At 39.7% G+C, this 22,531-nt stretch overlaps 1 protein-coding gene across 1 annotated transcript in view; it reads left to right on the top strand.

The window, feature by feature from the left end:
• ODAD3 (outer dynein arm docking complex subunit 3) overlaps nt 1-22,531 on the top strand; it is a 606,433-nt gene that overhangs the window by 300,499 nt on the left and 283,403 nt on the right. The window contains exon 10 of the mRNA XM_044084619.1: nt 17,388-17,548. Coding sequence (XP_043940554.1) covers nt 17,388-17,548 — 161 coding nt within the window. The remainder of the gene's footprint in view (nt 1-17,387; nt 17,549-22,531) is intronic.

Here is a 22,531-nt window from a genome sequence, read left to right as displayed (position 1 = left end):
TGTCCTGTAGCTGCCAATGACTTGAATAGGTGTCCTACCAACAGTTAATTGCACCTGAAGTATCTCCAGAGAATCATACTGTTTAACCAATCTGGAGGTGTATTTATCTTTAAAGAATATTGATACACCGCCTCCTTTAGTTTTCATGCCTTCAGTTTGTGGTCTGAACGTGCGGAAGGAGATATAACCTGTAATGGCTCTGGTGCTCTCCACAGCTTTGAACCAGGTCTCTGTGACTGCACAAATGCCTGCGTCTTCCAAGGTGAGGACTTCTTCCAGTGAGTGCAGTTTCATGTTAAGACTCCTAGCGTTTAGCAGCATAACCTTGAGGTTGTTTTGAGATGGAGTTTTTACATTGGGAAGTTTGTCCTTGACATGCTGCCTAAAAAGGCACTATGGGGGTGGCAAGAGCCTAAGCCATTAGCCGAAATTCAAGGGGTGACAGATGAAGACCATCTGTGGCAAAGCATCAAGGTCTGTCGATCATGTCATCCCTGGCTGACAGATACTGGATTTCCTTAGAATGACATCAGAAATTAAGCCAATTATTGAAGTCAGTCATTTTCTGTTTGTATTGAGGCATCATCCTAGGTGAAGGTAAAATGCTGCTTAAGGCTAGGGACATACCTGCCTGAGACACATAGTCCAAGAGCTCAGACACATCTCTCTTCATATAGTCCAGAGAGGTACATCTCAAGTCATACACACCAACATGGACTATGACGGAGTCATAACAGTACCAGTTGTTGAGAGACTTGAGTGCATGATTGATATGTCGTATCCTGGCACCTGACAGACAGCTGACCGTGACCTTTTCCTTATCCTAGCCTGGTGAGATGGACATCTGTGTGTCTCATGATGGAATCACCCATGACTAATATGTTTGGTTTTGTGTTTTGCCTTAAGGGCTTGACAAGTGAGACACTAATGCATGAGCTGTTATGCGTATTGTGTTCTGCAGAGGATATATTATGTGTAAAGTGCTTGTGTTTGTGTTTGGGAGGTCTCTGGTATTTAGGTATGTTTCTGGAGAGGACTCCACATATGTAGCTATATGTGATGTGGGGTCAGTGTGGAGTAGGAGGAGTGGTGTGCATGTTGACAACCCGCTCTTTGTCATATGTACTGACTGGTGTGTGAGAGAGCATGGATTCAAGGTTCTTAATATAGTTGCATCTCTCACATGTTGAGTTTATGTGGACTAGGAGTAGAGGGTTGTCGGTAAATATGAGGCAGTTGCTACACTGCCTTAGAATGCCCATGTTGACCAAGCTGGCTGGAGAAACTGTGGGAAATTGTCTCTCCACAGTGTTAGGTAAGTTAATATGGTCAGGAAAGGAGGTCTGACTTAGGAATGGCTAGTGGGTGAGAGGTGTACTTCACTACACTAAGTGCAATCTCGGAGTTGATATATTTAAGTAGCAGGGGGTGTGGGGGCACAGCCCCCCACATGGGGGTGCAGGAGGGCTTGTCCCCCTGCTTATACTTGGAGAAGAGTAATATGGTTTGTGTTTTATTTTTTTCTGCATGTACTTTTGCTATAGTAAGTGTTGATATCCTGTGTATTTTCAGTATTTTGAGTTTTCAGTATTTTGAACCTTTGAGATTTTGGTCTTTCAGGATTCTATAGCACTCCTATGTGTATATATATATATATATATATATATATATATATATATATATATATATATATATATGTATATATGTGTATTTCTTTCTCTTTCTCTCTCTCTCTCTCTCTCTATATATATATATATATATATATATATATTATATATATATATATATAAACTGTAGTATGTGTGTGTGTGTAGTGTGTATATATAAATATATATATATATATATATATATATATATATATATACATATATATATATATATATATATATATATATATATATATATACACACATACATATATATATATATATATATATATATATATATATATATGTGTGTGTGTGTGTGTATATATAAATATATATATATATATATATATATATATACACACACACACACACATATATATATATATATATATATATATATATGCGTGTGTCTGTGTGTGTGTGTATATGTACATCTTGCAAAACTGTTTTGCGGGGATTTCCTGATTTGTAACCTCATTTTATGTTATAGCTATGTCTACAAAAAGAAAGTTCCTCACTGCAGTTGAGTGACCTGTGTGTGAGTGTTTTTTCTCTCAGTTCAATTTTATTTATTTATTTAACTGGGAAAGTCCGACTTGGAATGAAGCCAATTTTTAGCGGAGGCCGGGGGAGAAATGTTCCAGATGCATGTCTTTATAACGTGGGTGGAAATCTGAGCATCCGGAGGAAACCCACACAAATGCAGGGAGGACATGCAGACTCCACACAGAAGGCACCCCAGCTGAGAATCAAACCGGAGAACCTCTTGCTGTGAGGCAACAATGCTACTGCTGCACCACTGTGCTGTCCAATGATAAATTATTGACGAAAAGCAGGGGAAGGTAACACACTGGTAAATGAAAAAGAAAGGAAGAATGAAAGGTGTGCTTACTTGGTTAGTTCATGGCCATTTAATTGGTAAATCATTATAAGTGAGAAAGTTAGTTCTAATGGAGCCTGAGGCAATTTGTTTCATTGAAACCTTTTGAAGACAGCTACCTAAGAATATTTTGCACTGATAGTTTCACAGCAGATTGAGATTTCTTGAAATGGAGCTTCCTTAGGGTGTCTATGAATCCTGTAGTTTAGCTTGGTGATCTTAAAAATCTTATGCTAATTTAACAACCTTATTCTTTCCCTCTCCTGGTTTATTGGCAGTTGTCAGTAAGTATCATTTTACCAGGTAGGCCATGCAAAGATAGAGTCATGGTCAGTTGCTTATCAGGCACTAGAATTCACCACATCAGGCAAGTCCTTGTACTATAAGTACACATATGACACTGTCATAGCACATATGGATGGAAATGACTTGAGATGTACTTCCCAGGACTATTTGAAGAGATTCATGATGAAGCACTCATAATATGTATCTGTGGGTGGTACAAATCTAGCTTTGAGCAGCATTCTACCATCACCAAGAATGATGTAACAATATGAGCAAAAGATTATTGATTTCAGCAACTGGCTTAGCTTCTGGTGTTCTAAGATAGTATAATATATATAAGTCTAGGAGGAGACAATAGACACTCCTAACTGCTTTGAGAAGGATGACCTGTACCTCTCCTCCCAAGGCTTTTGTATATTAGTTAAATCTTTTTCCACCCCCACAATGCCATTTTAAGCAATGTCGGTCTTCTAAAGCTTCCATCATAAGTAAACAGAATCCGGATAACATTAAGGTATTGCTGCTCAGTGTGCTAGGAACCTTAACAAAAAACTCCACTCCTTTCAAGCATGTCTTACCCTGAAGAACACTGATGTATGCTTCCTCACAGAGACCAGGTTCAAGACCATTAAATGCACTCCATTGGTGCAGGGTTTCAATGCTTAGCATGTGTTCAGGTCCACCACATTAGATGTAGACACTAAAGTTAGTGGTGTCTCTGTATTATTAAAATAAAGCTTCATCTGCAGACTAATTAGACTAGATAATGACCTGGAACTCCTCCATGTCCAGCTTACTATTAACAAAACCCCTTATTATGTTATAGCTAACTATAGGAAACCATCTATTTCCTACCTAATTAGTGCATGAAGTCTCTATATAGTAAACTACACCCCATTCTCCTAGGCAATTACAACTACCCCTTCATAAATTGGGAGACTTATTTATCCTCAAACATGTATGTCCAGAGATTTCTGGAATTCATCAATATAGACTAAATGGACTAGTTTGTCCACACTCAACCAGAGGTGATACAATCCTGGAATTGTTCATTACTTATATGGGGCAGCTTTGCTCCCCACCAACCTCCTTTGTCAAATAAGACCACAAGCCAATGACATTTACCATAAGACTGAAGCATCTTCTAATACCTTGTTATTCAGAGATTATTCAAAGGGTAATCTACTAAAACTGAGTGATGGCATAGAAAAATGACAAAGGCCCTTCTGTCTTGAAGATACCACTGCTTATGTGGAATCCTTCACTGACAAATGTTATGCACATGTAAATAGCTGCATATATGCATCTGTCCCCCTTTGAAATAAATACACCAAATTCAAAAGTAAACATCTGTGATGTAATTCAAATATAAACAGGCTGTATAAAAAAGAAAAATATATATTACACACAAAATTAATTATTTCAAGATGCCAAAAAGCTCTTGCTAAACTAAACAAGGAACTCTGGATCCTGATCAAATCAGCCCAAGCTAGATATGAGGTAAAAATAGCCACCCAGGTTAGGATAACCACAAATCCTTCTTTAATTGTGTTAAACATATCAGAAACAATGTTCAGCAATGAGCAGAGCTAATAGTAAATGATATCACATTACTCAGACTACCAGGAGACAGATTTTAATCCAATGTCACCCCCTCCCTCGCCCTCCAATATTTTCAGATCACATACTCATCCATACAACCCCACTCAAATCAAAGGGCAAGTTCTCATGGTACTATCTGAGACCAAGAACACTATGTCTGTGGAGCAAGACAACATACCAAGCTGGCTGCTGGTTAGCCTGAAACATGACTTGTCTCATCTCCTGTAGAAGCTATTTAATATCATCCTAAAAAAAGGATTCATGCCAGATGAATGAAGGGCAGCAGCAGTCATTCCCTTACACAAAGGTGAGGCTTCAGTGGATCTGGGTAATTGCAGACCCAGAAATCTGACTAGACTCATCTGTATTGCTATGGAAAGGATCAGTGTGGAATTAATATAGAGGGATATAGGTAACCTACAGTCTCTCGAACCAGCTCATTTGGGATTCTTCAAGAGCAAGTGCACACCATAGATCTAGCTCTCGCAAAGATGTTCCACATCATCCCACACTTGGGTATCATAGATAAACTCTCCCAACTAAATGTCAATCCCTGTGTAGCTTGTTGAATAGCAAACTGTCTCACAAATAGAACCAAGAAATTGGGGTGGAGGCTATGCCTCCTTCAGAAGACCTGTCACTAGTGTTATATCCCAATATTTAGTCCTTGGGCCACCCCTCTTTAGTATTTACTTCTCAAAGGTCAAAACTAATGTTAAGACTTTGGCTGACACCAAGATCCTCCAAGAGAATCTATCCAAAGCAAATAGCTGATGTCAAAACTATGAAGTAAAAATAAATGCCAAGAAGTTTATAATCATATCCTTTGGGAAGCATGTCTCCCCTTGTAAGTATCACATTGATAACACACTTGTGAAAATTATTCCCATAATTAAGAATCTGAGAACCAGTGTGGACAATGAACTGTCCTTTGATCACGAAATATCCACTGTAAGGAAATCCATTGTCGCTGCACAGCATATATCTAAAGGTATTTTGCGATTCAGCTAAATCAGCTCAAATTGACTTGTTTTCTTGCCTTGTAGCCTTTTGGACTAATGAATGTCTAACAGCATTACTTTAACTACTGCCTGGGCCTAACGATGTTCTGTTAGAGGGGCAGATATTCCATTAAAGTACAGCTTGTCAGTACAACATGTGAGCACATAGGAGGACATAGTAGCTGCTGGTGCTCCAGTTGCATTCCTATACATAAACACCAAGCATTTGGTATGTCTGAGCATTAAACTGAGAGCTATCCAGTGCTATCCACATAGCTCACAGACAGAGAGAGAGAGAGAGAGAGAGAGAGAGAGAGATAACCAGTACAAATCTAGTTGTTACAAATATAGCTCCCTATACCTGTTCATTGACTACCTGGTGATATGAGGTTGGTCTTGTAGTGTTTCTTGTTATAAACTGTTTCAGAAGGCATTGCTGCATAATATGGTTAAGTATCAGAAATGCCTCATTAGTACCCTAGAAATACATTTCTTATTGAGCAAAGAATTCTGTCATAGACATTGCTGCAGACTTTCCATGCAATATAACAGCACAGACTGTACTTTGAATTTTGCATCACTGATCAGAAGTTTTTCTGAAAAGCTTCACCGCAGAATATATGCTATAGTTGTAGTATTGTAAAGCTCTTGGCACATTACAGTACACCTTAGAATTGCATCTTTTTCCCAAAATCTGATAAGAGATGTATTAAACAGCTACACCACAACACAATCAAATAAAAAGCAGTAACACATTAGTTATGTGAAGGTCAACAGACCAAAATATGGGCTCTGCATATACTTTGCATTCATCCTACTCACTGTGCATATGATGCAACAGATATAGCCTCCACTTCAGCAGGCACCAGAGACATGCATTACTGAGGTGCACCACCTTCAACAGTGACCTCAAAATTCAAATAACGGATGCACTGTATTAAGGGCAGTAGATAAAAGCATCAAATTGTATTCCGTATAGTTTCTGCTGTTTGAAGTCGATTGCTCTCTTACTCTGTTTTTAGATTGTTTATTTTTCAGTCCTATTTCTTGCAAATCAGAGTTCAGTTTTGACAGCTTATGGCATAGTGGCACAGTGATTAGTGCTGCTGCTTCTCAGTACAGAGTTTGATCCTGACCTTTGAACACTGTCTTGCTGTACTTTACATGTCTCTTGCATGTTTAAACAAGCTTTCACTGTGTACTGTGTTATCTTCCAGTTCTTCCAAAGACACACCTCTTTTGCAGATTGGCTGAACTAAGCAAGCAATAATGCCCAACAGGGTGTGTGTTGTTGTGGAAATAACACCCGCCTAGGGTTGTTCTGAGGCCCGACGCTGCAGGCTATTGCTTTAGCTAGTAATCAATCTCACTCACTCTCACACCTGTGTTTCAGAAAATGCATGCTAATTCAAATCCTAATATTCAAGTAAAATGTCTCCCATTTATTTTAGGTTAATCCAGTTATCTTGAGCTAAGCGTCAAGGGAGCATACCTCTCAACTGTCCAGATTTTTGCAGAATGCCCAGATTTTTGGCTGATGTATGTTTGGATCTATCCTCATAAAATGTGTGTTTTTCTTGCAAATCACCGGGGATTGAAATCATTAAATAATGACGGACATTCGAGTGTCAGACTTCATATCCTTCAGAAAATACACGTGAATGGAAACCTTGTTATTCTAGCAACTTTCTAAGTTTATAAGAGCAATATTTAAAATCTGTCCCTATTTTTGGTCCTTTGTCTCCCCCCTTATTTGTGGGTCTGTCCAGATTTCTTGTGTGGAGAGGTTGAGAGGTATGGTCGAGAGGTATGCAAACTTGTTAATTGATGCTGCTACTGCCAGGTATCACTCTCACTCTTCATTCTCTCTCACACACACACACACACACACACACACACACACACACACACACACACACACACACACACACACTTGTTTTGGTTTAATTTATTTTTTTTACACTCACTAAACAGCAAAAGCACTGCTTAGTGGGTGTAAGGTAATGGCTTGATTGATCTCTCACTCGTACATGCATACAATCTCACACGCAGACATAAACACATACACACACACACTTTTTTCTTTTTGTTTTCTTTCTTATTTTGCACGTGCTAAACAGCAAAAGCACTGAGCATAAAATAATGGCAGCCATTATTTATTTATTTTTTTAGTCCAAGCTCCAAGGGAGCTTGATATGCTGCCGTGAAGCGGCAGACTAATTTTTCAGTAAGCATTACCTGTAGATGAACGCTGTTCTGGAGATGTTCCTTCTGTAATCAGGGTGCGATCTACAGGTTGCCCATTCTCTAAAATGAAAGAATGAATGAATAAACAGATAAACTACACTGTCTAGGTTTATATTATATAAATTTCCTTCTTTGGTCTTCCCTGTAAAGAAACATTTGATCTGATATTGTCAATCTTCATTCATTCTTGACTAGTGGGACACAGTTCCGATCTTCGGAACTGACTTGGCAGTTATACAGCTCGCACCAGCCAAAAAGCTCTCAAGCTTAGACTCTACCCACAATGCCCCTCTCTACATTACCTCAGATTTCATTTACTGTTTTGATAGCAAGACACATCAGCTGATTTTCTCCAGCTAAACCAAAGGCTAAGGTTCCAAAACTGAAGGAACGAGAATCTTCAGCTTTGGTGCTGATGTCAGCACTGGCTTCTTTAATTTCACAGTCAGTACCATCTTCACTATCTGCACTATTGCAGACTCTACCTACCCCTTCGGTGCTGAAATCTGAACCATTGCATGTTCCCAGAACAAGGTATTCTCCTTCTATAGACTCCTTCATCTGTGAACTTCCCAGTCCCTTTTTGAAAAGGTCTGAATCTCCCTCGGGGATGTCTGTTTAATCTCCCAGGAGTCTTTCTGAGATAGACGTTGTGAGGTTGGTGGATCAACTTTTGGTGGCCAGGGGTCTTCCTGCCCCTTCTCAGACCTCTTTTCCCTTAGGAATTGTTTTTTTTCTCCTAGGACTCCTCCAGATTTTTCTCCTCTGACCTCCTCAGAAGGCTTAGAGCCCACCACTTCGATTTCCCCAGTTCCAGCTGTCCTGGTGCCGACAAGCACTCCTTCAGCTCCCGGGACTGCTCTGACATTTTTGGTTCACTCGGAACTGGTAGATTCTTGGGGCTGTAGCTTGGCTGTCAGTTCTGAGGGCTTTGGATCGGTTCCTGTTTTTTATTTGGAGCCATCTTTGGCTCTCAGAGCCCTGACAGTTGCAGGTTCTTCCCTGACTCCTACTTTGGATGGTGGTTCTTCCAAGTGGAGTGTGACCTCGGTTCCAAGGTTGTCTTTCTGGGTTCCAGGCTCCCATCCCTCTTTGGGGGGGGGGGCTGCCTTCCAAGTCATGGAGAGGCCATTAGCTTCTGTGGGCTCTCAGCTGGCCATTTCTGTATTGAAGTGTCATATATCAGTACCTTCTGGTCTAGAGCTGCCACCATCCTCCATGTCAAGCTAGCAAGCACCGAAGCTGCATGTTACCCTGTATAGGGCCCCTCTTCATTAGAGTCTTCCTCAGAGATTCCCACTGAGGAACCACCCCGAAAGAAGACGTGCAAGAGGAAGCACTTAGATTCCACGGAATAATCTGTCACAGAAGACATGGACTTCGATCAGGGGGAAGATTCCCCTCAGTCTCCCCCTAAAAATGTCTCCTTTGGAGACATCCTGGATATCCTAAAACAGAGGGCTGAAAGACCCATCCTCTGAGGAATCCGTGTACTTGCAAGCCTTTGGTGCTTGCCCATCTACTTCCTGGGTGACTCCACCCACTGATGACCTCATTAAACTGATCATGCAGTGGACATGGAAGTCCTCTGATTCCACAGAGCCGATTCCCCTGATACCAAACAAACTTTTATCAGCCCCTGAAGATCATCAATACTGTAACATTGAATAGCTGTATCCTAAAGCCTTTTGACACCCACAGGGACTGGTGCACCCCAACCTTCACAGTCTCAAGCTGACAGCTTGGTTCCTCCAATTCCATTAGTTGCCAGGCAGAATAATATAGCTTCCCTAGTACAAAAAATTCTTCTGGCTTCACATAAACCATCCACCAGGAAACTCTATCTTAGCAAATGGAAGAGATTTCCATTTTGGTTCTGAAAGAATAATCTAGACCCCCTTTCGGCACCTGTTGAAAAAGTCTTGGACTTTTTAGTTTCCCTTTTTGATCAAAGAGCTTCTTCTTCCACAATTAAAGTTCAATTAGCAGCCATTTCTAATTTCCACAATGGCTACAATGATCATTCTTTAATTTCCCATTACTTATGCAAAGTTTTTCTTAAAGGTATGTTACATCTAAAGCCCCCTTTCAAGGATCCTGTAGCTCAATGGGATCTGACCCTGGTTTTGCAATCTTTGGTACTTGCTCCCTTTGAACCAGCAGCGACTTGCCATCTCAAATTTCTGTCGTGGAAAACTCTTTTTCTAGTGGCCATTACTTCTGCCAGGAGAGTTTCTGAGATTCAAGCATTATGTGCGAAACCCCCATATCTGATTTTTCATAGGGATAGGGTTTCGTTAAGAACCAACCCTTCCGTTCTCCATAGGGTTGCCACCTTTTAACAAGAGCAAAGTGGGACATGGGGGTGTGGTCAACAGGGTAGAGGTCTGGCCAACATGACACTGGCCACACCCCCACCACGACATTACCAGAGTTGTTAAAGGAGATGCAGTATTAGCTATGGATGCAACATTATGACATTACAGCATACTGAAAACTCAAACCATTTAAATGAAGTGAACTATTACTGCAAACACACACTAATCAGTTGTAACAATAAATAAACTTTAAAGGAATAAAAAACACACTAATCATTAAACACACTTTATTTAAAAAGTAAAATTCATAAACCAACCATTGCTATTCAGAAAGAAAACTTAAAAAATCTACATACCACATACAAGCCAAGTATAAAATTAAGACTTAGTCAATTAAAGGTAAAGCAAAGAAAAAACACAAAACTACATACCCTAGTACTACATATGCACCCTAGCAAATTAATGCTAAACAAAGAAACACAAAATTACAAACTGCACCCTAGTACTTTATACTGCACACTAGTACAATAAATCACTTTTTTTTAAAAGTGTATTTTGAATTTGATTTTATGGCTTGAAGAAGGGCCCGATTTGAAACAATATTTGAGTAAAAGTCACAACATTTCATCCGGTAATTTACACTCATCATTAGTTCAGCTTTTAACAAGTCCACACTACATCGGTTTCGCACATCTGTCCATTTACATTTCATCAATGAAAAAACTCTTTCGGCAAATGCGTTTGAGGGCGGTATAGATAAAACCCTAGCAATTACCGGATAGAGTGTAGTCAGTTCAGGCCCTTCTTTGAAAAGCTTCAGCCACTTCTCTCCTGGGGTCAAGCTTGTGTTACATAACTGTTCGAGAGAGGGCCTAATTGCCAAGTAGTCCCTAAAAAGATAATCTTCATCTACATCCTGCAGACTCAGGGCAGTGGTCACATTAAGCAAGTCACTGAAGGCAAAGGGCTCATTTAGAGATAATTTAGATAGTGTAAACAAGTAGTTGCTTTCAGTATAATCAAACCACTGCTCCAGGTATTTCACTGCTGTCTCCAAGAACACAATGAAGTCTCTTTTCAGTTTGTTAGCAGAAGTGCTGTCTAATGTGCTCATAAGTGCCCTAAGTTTCCCTCCAAAAAAGGCACGTTCAGCTCTTGCCTGCAATTTTTGCTTCAGAGAGACCATTACACAAAAAGTTTCCATGGCAGTAAGTGCTGATTTTTCTAATGTACTTATATGTTCATTAAAATCAACAAGAACAGCACAGAGAAAGTGCAAATAGTACTGGTGCAGCGTAGGCAATTCATTCTCACCATGCTCATTAGCTGAAAAGTACTGCCATATCTGCCAGGGGGTCTCCTCTTCTCCCTGAGAGAGGAAATAGGACTGGAGCACTGGGAGATTTTTCACTACTCTTTCAATGGCTGGGAGTAGTGACAGCCACCTTGTTGGCACATGTCTTAACAGACTCTCAAATTCCATGCCACAAAACTCAAAGAAGTCTTTCATGTCTCTGGTCCTTGTGGCCGAACCTGAGAAGTGGCTGAAAAGTCTCATTACAAATGCTTCCACATCGTATGGTAGTTGTGCTGCAGCTTTTTTGGCTGCATTGTGAATGATATGGGCAACACAGTTAGCCTTCTGGAGTGATGGGCACTTTTCTTTTAATCTGGTATACACACCAGATTTCTTCCCATAGTTCACATTGGCATTATCAGCCCCATAAGCTGAAATATGGTTCCAGGGCAAGGAGTGCCTTTCCATAATGTTGGAAATTTGCTGTGAAATAGCCTGTGCCGATTCATCAGGGTCTTCATAGAAGTCCAAAAGGCCATTCACCACCCCTTCTTCTTTAGAAAAATACCTCACAACAAGGGGAAATAATTTTATGTTCCCCTTGTTGGAAGCATCTGATGAAATTGCAAATGAAGTACCTGGTTTTTGAAGGTCATGCAGGAGGCATTCCAATGAGTGTGGTCCCAAAACATTTTCGACTATGGCTTCAGCCTTGGTTCTGCCACAAGATAGTTTCTTTGCAGTGTCTGAGTCACTGTACAACTGGCTGGCCAACTTTACTGCACAGTCCAAGCTGTTATACGAAATATTGTGCTTAACAGCATGGAAAACCTCAGAGGCTTCTGCTGCAATGATCCTAAGTTCTGGTCCCTCAAGGTTTGCGTTCCTTGCCCACTTTGTCATCAGGTGAGTGGATTTAGCTTGAAGAATGGCAGTCTTATGTTGTTCAGTTGCCTCATGTCGTGCGACATCATTTCTTCCACCGTGGGTCACTAGAAATTCTCTCTTGCAGTACCTGCAGAATGCTTTGACATCAGTGCATCTCTCGATCCAGTCAAATTCTGTTTTCCAAACGTCCTGCCACTTGCACATTCTCTTGCTGCTGGTTGACTGTGATGAAACTGCTGCTCTCTTCATGCTTGAATCTGTACTTACCTGATATGCAACATATTTACCAACACTGTGTTAGTAGGGTTCAGTAACATACTGCTGCACAGTACAAATGAACTGGCTTAATTGGCACAAAAAACTGGCTCGAAAAATATTGGCACACGAAAGAACTGGCTCGAAAAACATTGGCATGCGAAAGAACTGGCTTGAAAAACATTGGCATGTGAAAGAACTGGCTTGAAAAACATTGGCATGCGAAAGAACTTGTTTGAAAAACATTGGCACACGAAAGAACTGGCTCGAAAAACATTGGCAAACAGAACTGGCTTGAGAAACATTGGCACATGAAAGAACTGGCTCGAAAAACATTGGCATGTGAAAGAACTGGCTTGAAAAACATTGGTATGTGAAAGAACTGGCTTGAAAAACATTGGTATGTGAAAGAACTGGCTTGAAAAAACATTGGCACACAAAAGAACTGGCTTGAAAAACATTGGCATGCAAAATAACTGAGGAATGGAGCAAACAAGAGTTTACAAACAGTTTGAAAAAGGTCAAATAGTAAATGAGGTAATGTAGGGGGCATTTTGGCCATTGAAAACTAACATTAATACAGCTTGTAGAAAATTAAATGCATTATTTTTACCACTGAACATGCCCACCTCACCCCACCCCTCAAGACAAACAAAGTTAACCACATTCACTGAACCAAAAAACACTAAAATGAATGAGAATGCACAGTGGATACCATAGACCTGCCTTAGCTTTTGACCACAGCAGTTAAAAGAAATGTACGGCACTAATTTACACAACGCAATGATCTATTAATGAACATGCCCAACAGCAGCACTGGTCGTAATCGGACTATAATGAAAACAGTACACAAGTATGTTGAAGACATCACTAAAACACAAAATACAAACGTTGCTACTTTTCTAAACGCAAACTACCCTGTAACAACGACATGGTTTAGCACAATCTCAAATACATTGCATTAACTTCTGAGCATCCATCCACAAAAAAAAAAATAAACGGGAAAAAAGTCCATAAACATTTTAACTTTTAAAAATACTTCTTGCAAGAGAAGTAACAAACTACAATGTACAGCAGACTCCATGGGCTCCTTTTACCTCAAAACAGCAATTAATCCAGCACAGCAATGCAATAAACAGGCCCAAGTAAAAGCAACACACCCATATTCACATTACAAGCAAAGCAGTACATTTTAACCTTATTAAAAATGCATAATAAATTAAATCCACACATTTACAAGTATAAATTAAAACAATCTTGAAACAGCTTCGGCAAATTGGCAACATGTACCTACTAGAATAATAAATGAATTACACTAAGTGTTAACATTCCCCCTCAAAAGGTAGACTTGTACCACATACACATGGACTTGCAGGAACTAACAGGAAAAAATACCTAAACAGTATATCATAACTTCCTGAAAACAGCATTAAATTGCACACATTTCCATACAAAAAAGTGCAAACTATGCTTGAACATTTCCTATCTGCAAACAGACAATACCCAGAAAAAGCTATGACAATAGAAATGAGTCACACTAAATTTATATTTCGCTGCCCCCCAACAGAAACAAACAACTTCTATACATAGTTCAGCCTTTTAAAAGTAATGCTTCCAAATCATACCCCCAAGAATAATAACAATTATATACATTCAGGTTTTATATCTTTAAAACTACTACTCAAAAATATCAAAATAACCACTGCACAGATTTAAATACTGCGTACTGCACCCACCATCTACCTCTAAACATTAAAAAAATTAAACCACAATATATTCCCATTTTAAACTAGTACTCAAAAGTCTCAAAATAACCACTGCACAGATTTAAATACTGCATACTACATCCCCATCTACCTCTAAACATTAAAAACTTAAATAAAGCACACTATTCCCATTTTAAATAACTAAAGCCACAAAATGCAATTTACTTACCACTATCACAGTTATTGCTGGGCTAACTTGCTTCCTTCCCGATAGAATGGCTAGATGGTTTTTCAAGCAGTGGCTGGGCTGGCTGGCTCCCTTGCTGGCTTCTTTCCTGGCTGGCTGGCAGGTAGGCTCCCTTGCTGGCTTCTTTCCTGGCTGGCTGGGCTGGCTGGCTGGCAGGCAGACTCCCTTGCTGGCTTCTTTCCTGGCTGGCTGGGCTGGCAGGCAGGCTCCCTTGCTGGCTTCTTTCCTGGCTGGCTGGGCTGGCAGGCAGGCTCCCTTGCTGGCTTCTTTCCTGGCTGGCTGGGCTGGCTGGGCTGGCAGGCAGACTCCCTTGCTGGCTTCAATCCTGGCTGGCTGGGCTGGCTGGAGATAGAATAATCAGATCTCAATCGCAGCTGCTATAGAGCTTAGTGCTCTACAGCTGCGACCTTTATGGGGCTCTTCTGAGCAAGTTCCCGCCCCCTCCAACCCCTGCAGCCAATTACTGTGCTGCATTACCACCCGGACCTAGCAGGGAATCCCTCTAACTGCAGGTCCGGGTGGTGACGTAGCCGCATTGCTGTGGAAAAACCGGAAGTATTTTCGGCTTTTCCACGGCAATTAAATTATTAGCATTTCGCAATCGCAAAATGGGACTTTTAAAGTCCCACGCTTGGTGACTGCGGGAAGCGGGATGAGAGGCCTCAACCCGTGAGTGTCCCGCTGACAACGGGACGGGTGGCAACCGTAGTTCTCCATAAGGTGGTCTCAGAATCTAATATAAATCAAACTATCAATTTGCCTGTTTTCTTCCCAGATTTCTCCAATAAATGTGAATATTGCTTGCATTTACTGGATGTTCACAGACAATTACATTTCTGCCACAACATAACTAGAGAGTCTAGAAAATCGGACCACTTATTTGTTTCCTTTTCAGGTCCAACTCTGGGAAAACCTGTCTCAAAAGTTACCTTGTCAAGATGGTTAAGTGATTGTGTTACCTTCATTTATAATCATAACAACTACAAGTTATTTGTACCTGTGAGAGCACATTACAGAAGATCAATAGCCACGTCAGCTGTTTTCCACTCCAAGGCTTCCATGGATGAAATATGTGCAGCTGCTACATGGGCTACTCCACATACCTCTATCACTCATTACAAATTGGATATGGTCTCCAGGGAAGACCATGCTTTGGCTCTATGGTTTTCAGGAATATCCTTCCATAAGGCCACTGTGGGCCTAAAGTATCTGGGGACTCTGTTCCACTAGCGAAGAATGAATGAAGATTGACAACATCAGATAAAGAAGTTATGTACTCACCACAACATTCCATCTGTGTTGTCGATCTTCATTCATTCTTGACATCCCACCCTCCTTCCCCTCTTGCAGATTTCCAGGATGATTGAACACTTGTTCTGGGAACCTATAGGTTTAACTTTGGACATGGATTCTACCTTTTTATATATGTTCTTCTATCATACTATTTAGCTGAATACTCGATCTGAGGTAATGGAGAGAGGGGCTTTATGGGTAGAGTCTTACCTCGAGAGTGTTTTGGCTGGGACTAGCTGTATAATGGCCTAGTGAAACCAAGTCCCATGAGTCAAAAATGAATGAAGATCGACAACACAGATGGCACGTTATGGTGAGTACATAACCTCTTTATTAACTCATTTCCACTGGTGGAACTCTGTAAGTTTGTACTCTAACATCAAATAGCTGTATCCTAAAGCCTTTTGACAAAATCAAGTTATGACCTTACATTTCAAGTAAATGTTCATATTTCTAGAGCCATATGGGTTATAAAAGAAGTGTAATGGGAAACTCTGCTGCACAAACTAAACTTTGCAGTGGTAACATTCATTTGTAAATCACAGTAAACACATTAAGTATTAATTTATGTATTTTTAATTACCTTAGCAATCATTGAATTTACACTCACACACACACACACACACACACACACACACACACACACACACACACACACACACACACACACACACACACACACACACACACACACACACACACACACACACACACACACACACACACACACACACACACACACACACACACACACACAGCAGCACTCTGTAATCTAGTTGGGGTTTTCATACAAAACTAAACAGTTATGTCTGTGTTAGCTTGTTGTTGAGAAATATGAACATTATGGCAAAGTAAATAAATAGTATATAACCAACAATCAGTGTATCTCTTTAACTGCACTAGGCAAAGGTCAAATATCAGTGCATTTGTGTTGACCATCATGTAAACTTTAAGATGAAATCTTTCAATAACATGTATGTAGCACAGTTTTGCAAGTATTAAAGTAAGTATGAAGAAGCAATATTCGACACCTAGAGGTGTCACTAGACTTAGCAAAACAAAATAAGTTAATAATGAATACTTTGTCATTTAGTTTTGGGCTCATTGTAACCATAAGATTTGGCTACAGGGGTCTATATTATATGCTCAAAAAGACTTTTCTTCGAACATATAATCATTGACACCTAAAGAGTGAATGCTCTAAAGTGCGAATGGCCACATCCGCAATTTTTTTCCTGGGGAAAAATTCACAGGACCGTACACAAAACCACAAACTTTAAAACCCTAATCAAGTCAGGGGCTTTGGCCCTCACACCCCCGACAGTGGGGGTTGTGCCCCCCACACCCCCTTAACTAAATATACCAACTCCGAGATCGCTCTAGGATGGGGAAAAGGGCAATTCCCGATAATGGCCAACTGTATTTTTTCCCCGAGGAAAACATTCATGGATGTGACTGTTTGCACTTTAGAGAGTTCACTCTTTAGGTGTCAATGATTATATGTTCAAAGAAAAGTCTCTTTGAGCATATAATATAGACCCAGCTACAGAGATGCAGTTTAGACTCCCTTAAATTCAGACTTTGACTACTCTAGTCAGAGTGTCTGGGAAAGAATTTAGAACTGATAAGAATGCAGAATTATGAACCTTTAATAAATCCTTTAACAATGTGGACTGGATGTTTCTTCTATTGTTTTCTTTTCTCCCTACCAAACAACAGGAAATAGTGGAGAGATTCACTGCTCAGGGAGAAACACAAAAACAGCTGGAGGACTTGAAACTTGAAAATGAAAAAACTCTGGTTCGTTTGAAGGAAGAGAAAGAAAGGCTAGAGGCAGAATTCCAGGAGATGAAATATTCTGGAGAGTCAAAATTATCCAGGTAATCAGAGTCATTCAGCATCCTTGAAAGTTTTTGGTAAATGTAAAATAAAAAAGTACCTGACAGAGTATCTTATCAAGTGTTGATGGTCAAACTCAGAATGTAAATATCTGTCTTCTAAAGTGCACTTAAATGTTAAATCATTGCACGTTTCTTCCTGGAAATCCAGGTAGTGCCTTTAGTTAAAGTAGTATATCCTTCTCCTATTCCTGTGGTGTAAGGGGATAAAGTCCTGAGCATGACACAAATAGCCCAAGTTCAGCTAGTGGCACAGGCACATTAGGGGCTGGGCAGGAGGGAGGAAAGTTAGTGTGAGGGCAGCGGCTAACGCCACCACTATACACACATCCACCAGAGACTGGGAGCATTAAATACAGAGACACAACACCAGCATCGTTCAGACCATGGTGGGAGGGATGCATATGTTGTGGCTAGTGCTGTGCATGCTCGGTAGTGTGCATGTAGAGCTGCCGGTATTGTAGCTTATGCACATCAGACATCAAGGGAATTGGAAGACTGAGCCCAACAAAAACAGCTCTCAGGGCTGCCTGATGATGATCTCCAATGGCTGGCTGCTGCCCTTCAAGGGGGAAGAAGGAACTGTTTGGTTGCCTTCCTACAGGGGGAATTTATTTTTGTAGTTATTATTTATGTTCATTTGATAACTGGGATAGTATGAATAAGCCAGTGGTCCATTTTCAACTGAGACCCAGAGGGAGAAAAGCTACATTGCTGTAATAACAACATTTTACTCTTTCAGTGCATACAATTTCATACATTATATGTGGATTGACATCAATGTACTTGTATTGTACTTGTATAGAGTTATTATCAAACATATTCTTCCACTTTAACATTATAAAGAGGTTATCTATTATAACCACAGTGATCAAATAATCTGAGACATAGCAATAGTGAGGGCTAATCAGAGATGAGTGTACAGAAACTGAACGTGTTCTGCCTGAAACAGTGTAGTGGTTTATTTATTTATGTATTTATTTATTTATATATATTTGTTTACCAGGGTAGTGCACTGATCAGTACTGACCAATTTCAAGCTCAGCCTGCATGAAATACTAAACATTTCACAAAACAAAAATACAGAAATGTAAGCTATAACAGAATAGCTCGACTAATTATATAGAAAAAATGTGTATATACATTCCAGTGTACAAGCACAGTGCAATGTGCAATCAAGCAGAATGTAACGTAAAATATACACATTAGTTTCTAAAGTGTGTCAATCTTTAGTGAATCTTAAGACAGGAGAAGGGACTCAGAAAGGAGATAGGTTAGTTGATATGTCCTGTGTTGAAGCAGGAGCATTTAGCTTGGATGAAGAAGTGCTTTTTGAGTTAAATTCTGAGTCTGGAATAAGTGTTGATTTCCTTTAGGCCGATAGTGAGAACTTGCCAGAGAGTAGTTGCCTGAGTGGAGAATGCATGTGCTATGGAGTTTGGCTGGAGGGGTAATGGGAGTTGGTGTGGCTTGTGAGTAGTGTCTTAGGTTGTATGGGGAGGTTTTTCCATAAAGTCTAGCTGTAAGGGGATTAAATGTGTGGGGATGGAGTGGTTTGTAGAGCTGGGATCCTAAAAGTAGGTTCAATCTTTGTTTTAAGGGTATCCATTTGGCTTTTTCTAGGGTGATAGGTTATTAGAATGTTACAGTAGAAAGTGAAGTAATGAGGCATATAGCCAGACAGATATAGCAGATAAAGGAAAGCTAATAAAGAAGGGTTTTACAGTAGTAGAAGTAGTTAGCAACTGACAGTTTAATCGTCAATAAACAAAAAGTTGTATTCATTTGTTGCTCTAAAGAAGAATGTATTTTATAAGGGAGGAGTAGATGGGTACAGATGAGCTTTGATAAAGGTGTTGTGTTACTGATGTTTATTTTGTTTACACTTGCCATTCAGTTAGAGTTTAGATACTTGTATAGATATTTAGTAGAAGAGAGTATGGTTGTCATTCTCCCACATTGAGAATATAGGGTGCGGCCTCTCCATGAAAACTCTCTTTGTTGTTTCTCTAAGCATACTTGTGTGTTGTGTAATTTTATATATTTAGGCACACCTTATATGCAGTTCCACTCAATGTTATGCAAATTTCAAATGCTTAAATAACTTAAACTATGAAAGTTTATACTGTCTAACTGTAATGTTATTACTGACGTGTTTTCCTTGCAAGCATTACAGAGTTATATAGTGGAATGCTGCACAGTTTATTGAAACAAAATAATCATACCTTTCAAGTAATAGCAAATAACCTGAAATAGTATGACTTATAAGATAGACTGGATATGCTTTTTTCACGAGAGGTGAAAAAATTAATGCAACAGGAGATGAGTTCCCACCACATAATCGCTGGAATTCAGAAAGGTTTAGCGAGATGTAGAAGCAGTTAAGTGTGGTGTGAAATAAGTAATTTATTGAGACTGCACACTTTGACTTGGAAGGTTTTCCCATTGTGATAAGTCTTTCTGATTCATAGACTGTCTACCACTCAGTGTTTTCCCCACACAGGGGGCCTCAGTGCTGACAGCGATCTCACAGGTGAAGATGCATGCTAATTCAGCAGTCCAAGGAGGTGGCTAATGATAATTACCCATGTACTCTCCCACAGAAATGTATAGGGTTCCTAATATGCTTTGCTGAGTGAAACTTTATTCCAGGAAGAAAATGTGACCACTGTCAAAACAGGACTATCACCCATTCGCTCATATTTGAGTACATGCATTGCAGGTAAGTCAGCAAAGATGTGATCGTGTGTTTTTGTGGATACGTGTGTGACTGTAGGGGCATGAATAAAGGTATGTGTATTTGCCTGGGTGGTCACTCTTGGTAGGGAATTGTGTGTGTGTGTGTGTGTGTGTGTGTGTGTGTGTGTGTGTGTGTGTGTATGTGTGTGTGTGTGTGTGTATTGCCCCATTTAGAGAGGGCAGTTTAGTTAGTGATTTGCTCAGACTCAAACCTGGAAGCAAAAATCTTAATCTTCTATAACAACTGCCAGCATTGAACATTGCAGTTGGTCATTAGAGTTTCACAATTGTTTTGATTCACAACATGCGTGGTGATGCAAAACCTGTTCTGATAACTTTTTAAGCAGTTTAGATAGTTTGTTTTTATTTGTCTTCACCTTTGCGGAACATCTCTGATTTTGCCTAATGTATGTATATATTTATACATGCCCTGTCCTTGAACAAGTTCTTTAACAAGACAGTACTTTGGGGTAACTGAAAATCTGGGCTAGGGTCCTCAATGGCCCCCTGAACTTCAAGCCTAGTAATTACTACTTATGAACCATAGTAGTTATAGTGTAAAAAAAGGAAATTGATTGTAGTAAACAGGAACATCATCGCATGAACCTTGTTCTTTGGATGTGATCCCTGGTTACTTTAATGTTGACAGTGTGTTTATTATTTAGCTGTGAATAAACTGGACAGCATGAGGTCTTTTTGTTTAATGTTAATGTTTTTTTTCTGAATACATTTTAAATTTAGCTTGTTCTTTGTAGGTATGCAGATGTTTAATGCACTGTGTTTGAACAACAGTTTATCTAGCACTTAGCGCATATGAGTAATGTTATGAGCTGTTAAAGATCTGCTTTCTGTAGTACATGGTTTGATCCTATCAGCCTTGATTTGTCTTCTTTGTGACTGCCAAGTTACTTCACCAGACAGTACTCCTGGGCTGCTCCTGAAAAGGAACACATATCCAGTGGGCTATACCAGGTTGTTAGCAAATGCTTTAAACATTTGTCTTTTGAATTCCTTCTCGTAGACATCAAGTACTACTTGACTATATGCTATTTGATTATGAATACCAGCACATCTCTTGTAGTTTATTGGGTTGCCAGATGCATTTTCACTAAATGCGAGTTTCAAGGGAAGAGAAGATTATGGCTTCTCGTGCTTAGTCTGTTTTCAATGTGAGATTCTTTTGTTTTGAAAATGACCGTTAATGTTTGTTCTATGAAATTTGAAGTAAAAGATTTAAGTTAAATTCACATCTCTATAATCATAGCAAATAAAGAATAAAAGAGTATGCACGCTGACAGTTTTGGTAATGGGGGGAGAGATAACTAATTAATGGGACACTGGAATGGCTATGTGTGTGTGGGGGAATCCATTAGCCTGCCTAGGGCCCCACTTGACCATGATCTGGCTCTGTCAAAGAGGCCTTTGTCCCCCTTTATTCCTCTTATATTAAGCTGATCCTTGAATGTCCTGCTATTCCTCCTTGATTAGGCTGATCATTGAATATAACACTTTAGTGTTCATAGCTCATATGTTCATAGGTGTATACTAGGCAAATGACCAGTGGGGCCTTTACAAGTCTAGCTGTGAAGCCCAAATGTCTCCCATGAGTTATTATGCTTTAGAGGTTATTTTAAGGGGGTATTTGTTAGCTAGGGCATGATTTAACTTCTGCCTCTGTCCATCAGAGACATAGGTACCAGACCAGGGATAAATTTCTGGTTTCCTATCCACTGATCCAGGTTACGCTCTAATAGGGTATCTATCCCAGTTTGAAAAATCCTTAGGGTATCCTAACACAAAGAGTCAAAGGGCTAGGCTCTCTTAGCTGCTCAAAGACCTCTGCATTTCATAACAATGAGAATCAAAAGGCTAGGCTGTGTTAGCTATCTGGATAGATTACAAAGTCGTTCACATTTTTTACTTTTGTACATACTCCTATGTGATGTTCTCTCTCTTTCCTTTAAGGCCATGAGAGATCCTATCATACCAGATCGCCTCCATCTCAAAAATGCTGGTAATGTTGGGAATACTTTTTCCAAAATTCTCAACTTACATTGTAGCATAAATCAGACTTCTATGAGAGATAGGTTCATTACCCAAAGTATTCATTTCTGGTGGAACAAACTTCCATAATTAATATGCACTTACCTGGTTTACCAAAAGCAATATTAAATTAAATGCAAAAAAAGTACAGCATAGTAGAATTCAACAAAAAAGCTGCTCTCA

Source organism: Protopterus annectens, chromosome 9.part0 (genome assembly GCF_019279795.1).
Source record: "Protopterus annectens isolate FY-2018-M chromosome 9.part0, PAN1.0, whole genome shotgun sequence".
Lineage (NCBI taxonomy): Eukaryota > Metazoa > Chordata > Ceratodontiformes > Protopteridae > Protopterus > Protopterus annectens.
This window is presented reverse-complemented; position numbering and strand designations above follow the sequence as displayed.